This window comes from Aplysia californica, unplaced genomic scaffold (genome assembly GCF_000002075.1).
Source record: "Aplysia californica isolate F4 #8 unplaced genomic scaffold, AplCal3.0 scaffold00870, whole genome shotgun sequence".
Lineage (NCBI taxonomy): Eukaryota > Metazoa > Mollusca > Gastropoda > Aplysiida > Aplysiidae > Aplysia > Aplysia californica.
The window spans coordinates 48,713-60,069 of NW_004798140.1; the positions used below are offsets into that span (position 1 = coordinate 48,713).

The following is an 11,357-nucleotide window of genomic DNA, read 5'->3' on the forward strand; positions in this document are numbered from 1 at the left end:
ACACACACACACACACACACACCCTCCCCACGATCTCCAGTACAACAGACACAGCCCTGCCCACTCTCTCGCCCCCCACCCCATTTCAGTGTTAGCTTTTTGATTTCCCCCTTGAAAGACGAGATGTAAAAATCGCAGCAGTAGCTTCTGCGCAATCTGGTGATACACTGTAGACAATGGGAGCGGTCACACGAGCGACAGGCGTTGTCATATGACCTTAGCAGTTGAGAGCGCCGTAAAACCCTATACTACATACATACTACAGGCGTTGTTTTCAGTCCTGGCGTAGCAGACGTGTGTCGCCCAAATTGTGCCACGCCGCGACACACCAGTGTTTTGGTGAAGCACACACAGTTCGGATGCAGCAAGTTTGTCACACAACCAGTTTGCCAGTGCCCTGCATGATGGAAGTTATCAATGACACTCCCAAAAAGAGTAAATGGATGATTGATTGATTGTATGAATTTAATTTGATTTTTCAATTGTTTTTTTTGCGAATGAACATTATTTTTAAAATTTTACAGAGTAATTAATTTGCTTTGATTTGCATACAAAAAAAGAAGAAGTATTAAACAACACAAGCTGAATTGACACTTTAGAGGAACTGTCTCTACACCACGAATTTGAAAGTGGAGAATAAAAAGAAACTTAAGTTACAAGGACAACTACAGTGTTAAAGTGCTGTAATTATGACTGTCATCAATGCTCAAAAAACTTAAATGAAATTGTGACAAACTGGGCCTGTGACAAACTGGGCAGCTCTCCACAGTTCAAGAGACGCGGACACACGAGTTGTATTTATTGTCGGTGCTTTCCCACAATAGTTGTGTCTTTTCTTGCTTCTCATTCAACACGACAATATTCCCAATGCAACCATGTCTTCTTTTTATCTCGAAACAGAGCGTTTGATTTTGGAAATTAAGAGCGGAAACATCATTTGGGACAACACAAGTGAGGAATGTAAAGATAAAATAAATTTAAAAAAAATGATGCTTGGATATGTATGGCTAGCACTCAGCAGAATACAATCACGCTAGTGATGCATTGAAGAAACAGATATGTAAGCAACTTTTCCATTTTATTTGACCCAAAATCTTCTTTGTCACTTTCTTTTCCTTTAAAAAAAAAAAGATTCTGCTCATCACCATGACTAAAGCCACCTGACTTTCCGATCGTCCACGTTGAAATGAGCAGTAGCGTTAAGTGTCGCCCCGTGTGGCTGCCACGCAAAAGTAAGCGACACTTTCTGAGCTGAGTTTTCTACGCACCTATTGTAGCTCGTCTGTCAAGGCCCTAAGACGGTCGAGACGTCTCCACGGGAATTTAAAAAAGTGTCCATTGTTTTTTATTTTTCTTCCTCTTCCCCTACGCGTCCCAGAGTGGGGACACGCAGCCCTCGTGCGTTTACGTGGGTGCCGTCACTGCCACCAGCTCTTGTGCTATGTTATATAACCTCTTTGGTGTAAGGTCAATGAGCACGTAACACAGCTGAATTAAGTCACGAGCTACCCCTCACGTTGCCACACTAGGAAGTAAAACTGAGTTCGAGAAGATAAAAATATTACGGTTACGGTGGATCCTGCTCGAACAGCCACCTGTGACCGTCAATCACCTCCGCAAACAGACACATCCCATTTCCTCCCTTGCGCATTATTTTTTCAAACATTATAATGCCACTGAGTAATACCGGGTGCCCATTTCTATTGGGATCGGGTCGGGTCGGGCCGGGCCTAGTCGATCGCCCGACTCGTAGCCTAAAAACAAAACAAACGCGTTTGTTTTTCAGGCAATGAGTCGTGCGCGATCGGCTTGTGCCACGATAGCCGCTCTGCACCCTCAATCTGGCAAGCAAACCGCCCCGACCCACCCCGATCCCCTAATGGGCACCCCGTATAAGACGACATCTCATTTAGTACGGCCACGTTTCTCCTCGACATAGGATGGCCGTCTCGGACAGTTTTCAGTTTCTGCTTTAACTTTGTCACAACACGGCGGAATCAGGCGTCCGTCAATAATTGGTCATGACAATGTGGAGTTATGATCTGCAAGTTATAGCCTGTTCAATTGCCTTGCCCCCCCCCCCCCCCCCAGGGCAGTGTTACTGACTGAAGTGTCTTTAGGAGGCCATTCCCACAGGAGTGATATTAATAGGTTCGTATGCACAGTAGAATTGTAAATGGGCTGATTTAGAAAAGTCACGCTTATACTGTGCCGGAACATCATAGTGGGAACTGCTGCCTTTTTCCCCTCATCCTGACTATCGTCCTTTTACCTCTACTTCTTTTGTATGTTTGTCACTCCCTTGTGGACTGCCATTTACGGGGTGCCTTGATAGTAGAAGCAGACTTTATTATATCATGCTGTTGAGGCTAGAGAGGTGAGCAGAGTAAGCCTGATTCCCCGTTTGGAATTCTCTGTTGACATCCACCCCTTGGCGCTCATATGGCTTTTTGCAGTTGCGAGCACCGTAAAACCTTGCTAAAACTAAATCTAAATTTACCTCGCTTTTCATGAAAAACATACCATCCTATCTTATAAAAGAAGTCGAGATATTTGTGACTGAAGGAGGTTGGGGGCGGATTGGGGGGGGGGGGGGCGTCACCTGGTGTCAGGGGCAAAGTTGACCAAAATATGGCCGCCAACATGTCGCTACCTCAGCATTACAAAGTGCTATCTGCTCAGTACCTGGTTTTGAGAAATTTTATGTCAGAAATTTTGAGTTTCACATCATGTCAAGCTTTTCGAATGCAATGCTTTAAATATCTTGATAACTACTCCGAAAAATCTTACGATTCTGACAGAGCAGGTATAGCCTTTGCCTTCTCACCTCATGGTTTTGAGTACTCAAAGCAGCCAAAAATGTCAGATAGAACGTTGTTCGCTACCCTAGAAAATTATAAAGTTCTTTCTGCTCATTACTTAGTTTTTGAGAAATATGACGTTACAATTGTTAAGTTACAGAACATGTCAAACATTTTCGAATGCAGTTCTTTGAATAGCATGACAACAACTCCGAATATCTTACGATTGTGATAGGGCAGATAGAACATTTGTTTTTTAACCCCATAGTCTTAGTAATTCAAAAGTGCCAAAAATGTCAGATAGACCTCTGTAACTCGAAGATAGCGGTTTACTTTTGTTTTCCCCCTGCCATCTATTCCTCAGCCCTCAAGGTGTTGACGCCTAACAAAAGTTGTTGAGTGATGCGAGACAGGACTGAGTAACTATGGCAACGAAGTGTTTGGCAGCCATTGTCGCTTCAATCTTCGTCTTGTGTACCCCGAATGGCCACTGCAGAAGTCTGACCTTCCGCTCTCAGTCTGATGACGACGAAAGGGACAGACCTGGGTCATATGACGTTTTTGATGACGAGGTTAGGGGTCTGTCGGAGAACCAGTTGAAAACGAAAAGTTTGTGCTCCCCCACTTGTAAGTACTGCGACTGCTCTAGCAAGGGGTTAACCTCAATCCCTTCGTACTTATCCGAGGACGTGGTGGTACTCAACATGTACAACAACTCCGTCTCAGAGCTGGCTAACAACAGTCTGGTGAGATTCCCCCGTCTGGAGAAACTGTTCTTAGCCAGGAACAACCTCAGCCGCTTGCACGAGCGCTCCTTCTCTGGGTTAGTGAGTCTCCAGCATCTGAGTCTCGTGAACAACAGAATCGCCATGACGGAGCATTCCATCCCCGTGGGCGTGTTTCTGCCGTTACAAAAGCTCACGAAACTGTCGATGGAAAGAAACAACCAGAACTCCACTGACCCAGGCCTGGACTACCCCCATCTCGCCCTGTCAGTTCTCGGCCAGCTGGTCAATTTGTCAATGGACGGACTGCGGAACAAAACATTTGGACCTGGATTTTCCAACATGACAAGTCTTCGGCACTTGAGCATAGCGGGGTTTGTCACCGGCTACTGCAAACTGGATGTTCTGAGAGAAGACACCTTCATTCATCTTTCGTCCCTCCACTCTCTAAACATGAGCGACTGCTTCATTCAGGGTTCAGAAGTTCACCATCTCACGTTCACGCCCCTACAGAATCTGAAAACGCTAGATCTGACGTTCAATGAAGACTTTGGACTCGAAACGTTCTCCCAAGCTGTGTGCGCGCTAAAGAACTCGTCCCTCACCTGGCTACTCATCAACAACATCGTGTCTCGGTTCTCGCTGGCGCTCCGAATCAACAGAAGTCACGTGGATTGTCTCCCCACAGGCCTGCTCGCCCTGGAGGCCACCGGAAACAGTATCGAGATCGTGGACCCTTCCGTGTTCTCGGCTCTTCCCCAGGGACTGCAGCTGCTCAATGTGGGTGACAACAAGTTTGTGTTCGAGCACTACCTCCAATATTTATGGCAGCTGAAGAGTTTGAAGAAGCTAATGCTCGATGGGGGCAGCTACCTACATAATATCCCGTCCAAATATCCTTTCTCGGCGGTACCTCATCAACATTCACTCCTGCAGGCGGATCAGTATTCACGCGATGTTATCCACGTCGCCCAACGGCCTAGCCAGCGTGGTGACCTAGAATCTTCTAGAGAATGCATCACGTTTCGACTTCCACCTGAGCTGGAGGAGCTGGAAATGTCCAAGGCCAGCTTAAAGTACAATCTATCCCCCATCAAGTTCGACAAGCGAAATAAACTTCACACTCTAAAACTAGACAAGAATTACTTCCCCTCAGCCGTAGGGCCGTTCGAGGGTCTGGAGAAACTAGCTGGTCTGGACCTGTCCAGAACAAACCTTGCTTGTATCAAAGACAGTTTCTTCCAGAACTTTCCATTCTTGAGGCGCCTCAATCTCGGTGAGAACCGACTAAACTCCACTCCCGACTGTCTGTTGAAAATGTCCACCTTCAGCAATCTGTCGCGACTGACCCATCTCCATCTAGACGACAACGGCTTGTACCATATCAGACCGGATCTGTTCCTTGGTCTCCACAGTCTGGTCTCGCTCAAGCTCAACAACAATCCGTTCTGGATATTTGAGACGAGGATAGATCACATGGCACAGCTACGAGAACTGGATCTTCATTTGACTGCTGTGAGGAGCCTATCCCCGGACATGCGCAGACAGATAGACAGCCTGAAAAACGTCAGTGTGAACATGGCCTCCGCGCCCATACTGTGTGAATGCAACAACCTGAAATTTCTGGAGTGGATGACGTCATCGCCTGCTTTTAATAAGACGTTTGAAGGCTACAAATGCGCTTTTGATGGCACGAAAGACAGAAATATCACAGACGGATTCCAGCAGATCTTGAGGAATCTGCAACGTGAATGCCCGAAGCACATCGCCATTTTCTTCATAATTCTGGCCGCCAGTTTGCTCACGACACTCATCGTGGTTGCAGTATTACTGTATCGATTCCGCTGGAAGCTTAGATTTCTCTACTACGTGGCCTATCAGAGATACTGGGATCGATGCCCTCAGGCGGAGCCGGGCGCTTTCCAGTACGATGTGTTCCTCTCTTATGCTTTCGAGGACGAGCAGTTTGTGTTGAACGATCTAAACCCAGGTGAGCTATGTGACCAGGAACTTTCTTTTTTTCTGGAATATGATAATAATAAAAATAATAATGATAATGATAATAATAATAATAATAATAATAATAATAATAAACAGTGATAATAATAATAACGACGATAATAATGATAATAATAATAATAATAATAACAATAATAATAAAAACGATGATAATAATGACAATAATACTAATAATAATGATAATAATAATAACAATAATAATAATAATAATAATAATAATAATAATAATAATAATAATAATAACGTTAATGAGAATGATGATGATAATAACAACAACAACAATAATAATAATAATAATAATAATAATAATAATAATAATAATAATAATAATAATAATAATAATAATAATAATAATGATGATGATAATAATAACAACAATAATAATAAAATAAAAATAGAAATAATAATAAAATAATAATGATAATAACAAAGATAATAATTAAAATAACGATGATAATGATAACAATAATAATAATGATAATATTAATAATGATAATAATAATAATAATAACTACAACAATAATGATAATGATAAGGATAATAATAATAAAAGTAACAATAATAATAATAATAATAATAATAATAATAGTAATAATAATAATAATAATAATAATTATGATGATGATGATGATGATGATGATGATGATGATGATGATGATGATGATGATGATGATGATGATGATCACGGTTGAATGATTGTGTGCACACCCGTGGGCCTATGTCTATGTGCATGTGTGTGTGTGTGTGTGTGTGTGTGTGTGTGTGTGTGTGTGTGTGTGTGTGTGTGTGTGTGTCTGTGTGTGTATATTTGTGTGTGCATGTGTGTGTACGTTCGACTATTTGCTTGTGTGAATATTGATGAGCATGAATAATTCTATTAGCTTAGCAGCTCGAGTGTCGTTTGAATGTTTATTGAATATAGCATTAAAAGTTATTTGAATGTTCATTGAATATAGCATTAAAAGTTGTTTGAATGTTCATTGAATATAGCATTAAAAGTTGTTTGAATGTTAATTGAATATAGCATTAGAAGTTGTTTGAATGTTGATTAAACGCCGAAAAAAGTTAAGTGCATATAGCCCAATTTGGAAGAGGGCGTTACAGAAACCTACTAATTTGTATCATATAATATATATATAATCTCTCTCGTCTCGTCTCTCTCTCTCATTCTCTCTCTCTCTCTCTCTCTCTCTCTCTCTCTCTCTCTCTCTCTCTCTCTCTCTCTCTCTCTCTCTCTCCTTCTTTCCCCCCTCCCAGCTCTGAGTTCCCGCGGCTTGAGGGTTCTAAACTAAATCGGTACCACGCATGATATAATCTCTCTCCTCTCTCTCCCTCCATCCCCCCCCCCTTACAACCCATCCCCCACCCTTACAACCCCCCCCCTCCCAGCTCTGAGTTCCCGGGGCTTGCAGATTTTCAACTAAATATGTACCACGTATGATATAATCTCTCTCCTCTCTCTCTCTCTCCATCCACTCCCTTCCCTTCTACAACCCCCCCCCCCCCTCCCAGCTCTGAATTCCCGGGGCTTGCAGATTCTCAACTAAATATGTACCACGTATGATATAATCTCTCTCCTCTCTCTCTCTCTCCATCCACTCCCTTCCCTTCTACACCCCCCCCCTCCAACCGCCCTCCCAGCTCTGAGTTCCCTCGGCTTGCGGGTTCTGATCCACGGGCGAGACTTCCGCGCGGGCGAATACATCGCTTCTAACATTGTGACGGCTGTCAAGACGAGCAGGCGCACGCTGGTGGTGCTCACGGCCGCTCAGGTCAAGAGCAACTGGTGTACCTATGAATTGCAGGTGAGTAGTTGATACGTGTACCTGCGAATTGCAGGTGAGTTATGTCATACGTGTACCTATGAATTGCAGGTGAGTAATTGATACGTGTACCTGTGAATTACGGGTAGGCCTAAGTTATGTCATAAGTGTACCTATGAATTGCTGGTGAATTAATCTTATGTGAATCAATGGATTACAGGTGAGTTGGTCATAAGTGTAGCTATGAACAGGTGAGTTATGTCATAAGTGTACCTATGAATTGCAAGTGAGTTAATCTTAGGTGAACCAATGGATTACAGATGAGCTGGTCATAAGTGTAGCTATGAATTGCAGGTGAGTTATGTCATAAGTGTACCTATGAATTGCAAGTGAGTTAATCTTAGGTGAACCTATGAATTACAGGTGAGTAATTGATACGTGTACATATGAATTACAGGTGAGTAATTGATAGGTGTACCTATGAATTACAGGTGAGTTATGTCATAAGTGTACCTATGAATTACAGGTGAGTAATTGATACGTGTACATATGAATTACAGGTGAGTTATTGATAGGTGTACCTATGAATTACAGGTGAGTTATGTCATAAGTGTACGTATGAATTACAGGTGAGTTATGCCATAAGTGTACCTATGAATTACAGGTGAGTAATTGATACGTGTACCTCTTGACTTACAGGTGAATTAGTCATAAGTGTACCTGTGAAGCAAGTCAATCATCAGTGTACTTACGAGTTACAAGTGAGTAACTCACTAAGTTCACCTATGAATTAAGTCAGTCATAAGTGTACCTGTGAATTACAGGTGAGTAACTCATAAATGTGCCTGTGAATTACAGGTGAGTAACTCATAAATGTGCCTGTGAATTAATTACAAGTGGGTTATTCATAAGTGTACCTGTGAAATGCAGTTAAGTACCTAAGACTTACAGGGGGGGGGGGGGGGGTAGGGGAGTTTGTTATAAATGTACCTGAGAATTAAGTCAATTATAAGTGTACCTGTGAATTACAGCTGAATAACTCAGAAGTGTACCTGTGAACAACAGATACAAATTGTCAAATCTGCGGAAATATGCCGTTTTCATTGCGTTCGTTATTTTGACGAGCGTTTGGTTTCCCCACGATGCCTCACAATTTTTTGTTGTTGGTCTCGGACGTGTTAAAACAGTTGTGTCTCGATGTTAAAACAGTTGTGTCTCGATGTTAAAACAGTTGTGTCTCGATGTTAAAACAGTTGTGTCTCGATGTTAAAACAGTTGTGTCTCGACACGGTGGAACCATGCGCTCGTCACTTTTTGGGGATGTTGTGGAATTATTGGTATTGTCTTAAAGCTTGTTCGTTTGTCTTGCTTTTAATGAAAGGTACCCAACCCTCTATTCAGTGATTGAGGGAGGTGGGGGGTCGCCTGGAGTCAGAGGTAAACTTATAGGGGGTACTCACATACGCAATCGGGTCGGGTCGGGTCGGGCCGGGTCGGGTCGATCTGGCAGTCGGGCCTAGCCAAACTGAGGGTGCAAAGCGGCTATCATGGCTCAAGCGGATCGACTCGGTCGGTGATCTACAAAAACAAACGCGTTTGTTTTCAGGCCCATGAGTCGCGTGATCGGGAGGTTTGCAGCCAATCACAACAAGGCTGAGTCACGTGTCCATGTTGACACTCAAAATCCGGAGGCGCCCTCTTCGAAAAGTTGCTGACTTTGCGAACAGAGGTACCCTACTTGTGTGTAAAACAATAAAAGCGAAACTAACAAACTATTGTGCTAATCCTATTCTTCTTCTGGAGAAATGCTAGAGAGCTTCAAAACAAAGACTGCAGCGCCATCTGAACCAATGCGCGTACTTCCCTGGACACTTATTTGGCCGTGTGAACTAGAGCTATCTTCTTATGAACGATCTTTGATAAAAGAAAGTCATCGATGTAACTATTGTAACCATGTTTCTGGGATTCCAAGCTGCCGCAGCACTGCAACAGGGAACTGCGGAAAGGAGCCCTGGAAGCCTTTGAGGTTAAAGGTTTCTCTACTGTAACTTACAGGTCGTCGAGTACAATCGCGACGGGGTTGTAGTGTGCACTGAAACCACTAGAAAATGATCCGACCCGACGACCCGACACGATCCGACTCGATCCGCTCTCGCTAGTGGGCACCCCTATTTAGGGAGAAAACTGCTGAAACTTTTGATGACTTCCAAAGCTTGAGTGTCGCAGGATTGTGTAAAGAAACATTTTTTTTGGGTGCCTTTGATTGCCGTTTTTCAGTAAGATTTATACAGACATGTTTTAAAAAAGATTAATGTAAAATGTGTTGACCCAAGCACACACACACACACACACACACACACACACATGCACACACATACACACACACACACACACACACACACACACACACACACACACACACATACACACACACACACACACACTCTTTCTCTCTCTCCCCCTCACTCTCTCTTTCTCTCTCTCTTTCTCTTTCTCTTACCCCTTCTCTCTCTCTATCTCTCTCTCTCTCTCTCTCTCTCACACACACACACACAAACATACACACACACACACACACACACACACACACACACACACACACACACACACACACTCAAACTTTTAAAAAAACATGAAAAAAAAATTAAAATGATAAAAAGTATCAAAACGGTCGAAAAAAAGTCAGTACCTTTAATTTAAAAAAAATAAAAAATTCAACGAGCGACGAAACACAAAATAATTCCAACCAACGACTTTCCTCTCCCACAGATGGCGAATGTAGAATCGGCTTACAGTGGTCGTCCAGTGCTAGTTTTTCTAATCATGGAGAAGATCCGACGCAGCCGAGTTGGCATTGAGCTAGCATCTCACATCTCCACCAATACCTACATAGCCTTCCCGCCAACCGCCCATCGCACCAACGACCAGCTGATGAAAGCCTTCTATGATAGGCTGGCCAATGATCTCAGGGGCTGATCCAGTTAGATGGGGTTTGATGGAGTTTGATGGAGTTTGGCGGAGTTTAGTGGAGTTTGGAGGAGTTTGGTGGAGTTTTGAAGTGTTTGATGGGGTTTCATGGGTTTGGAGGCTTTTGGTGGAGATCGGGTGAGTTGGAGGAGTTTGATGAAATGGGGTGGAGTTTTCGATTGAGTTTGATGGGGCTTGATGAAGTTTGATAAAGTTTGATGGAGTTTGAAGGAGTTTGATGGAGTTTAGTAAAGTTTGATAAGGTTTGGAGAAGTTTGATGGAGATTGGGTGAATAGGAGGATTTTGATGAAGTTTAGTTGAGTTTTTGATGGAGTTTGATTGAGTTTGATGGAGTTTGGCTGGTTGGAAAATGACAGAGGAGGGGTGAGTTCGGATGATTTTAAGTGGGTTTGAAGAAGTTTGGCGTTGTAGGAAGAGGCAGACCGATTCTGAAGAGGTTTCTCAGAATTTAAAGAAGTTTGATGATGAAATTTGGCATAGTCCCACGACTTTTGATGGTGTTTGATACAATTGCCGTAGTGAATGTTGATTCACTGAAGGTTACTGAGGGCGAAACAGTTAATAGTGAATACATTTGATGGAGTTTGAGCGATGAAAAATGTTTGCAGTGGATTAATTAATATTCTGTTTGACGTACTTTTATAAAGAACTGTTCACTTTTCGAAAGATTTTGTATATATTTATTTATATTGTGTTTATTGTTAATTTTTCAAAATTATATTCATTCATATTTGATAACAGTTACTGGAGAAGACTTCGACACAGTTTTCTTGATTTCCATGGATTTGAAATGTTTCTATTACATGACCCCAATATAATTATGTTTGAGTGTGTTATCTGTGTGTGTGTGTGTGTGTGTGTGTGTGTGTGTGTGTGTGTGTGTGTGTGTGTGTGTGTGTGTGTGTAATATATATATATGTGTGTATATATATATATATATAAATGTATATATGTATATATATATATATATATATATATATATATATATATATATATATATATATATATATATATATATATACTTACATACATACATACACATCTATCTATCTATCTATCT

The 11,357-nt window shown here is 42.2% G+C and overlaps 1 protein-coding gene across 1 annotated transcript; it reads left to right on the plus strand.

Moving 5' to 3' along the window:
- The first annotated feature begins 3,226 nt into the window (after nt 1–3,226).
- Nucleotides 3,227–10,845, plus strand: LOC101848243 (toll-like receptor 4). The gene is made up of 3 exons (XM_005110273.1): nt 3,227–5,516; nt 7,187–7,350; nt 10,078–10,845. Exons 1-3 carry the CDS (start codon nt 3,227–3,229, stop codon nt 10,282–10,284), a joined length of 2,661 nt encoding a protein of 886 aa, XP_005110330.1. The 3' UTR covers nt 10,285–10,845.
- The last annotated feature ends 512 nt before the right edge of the window (nt 10,846–11,357 follow it).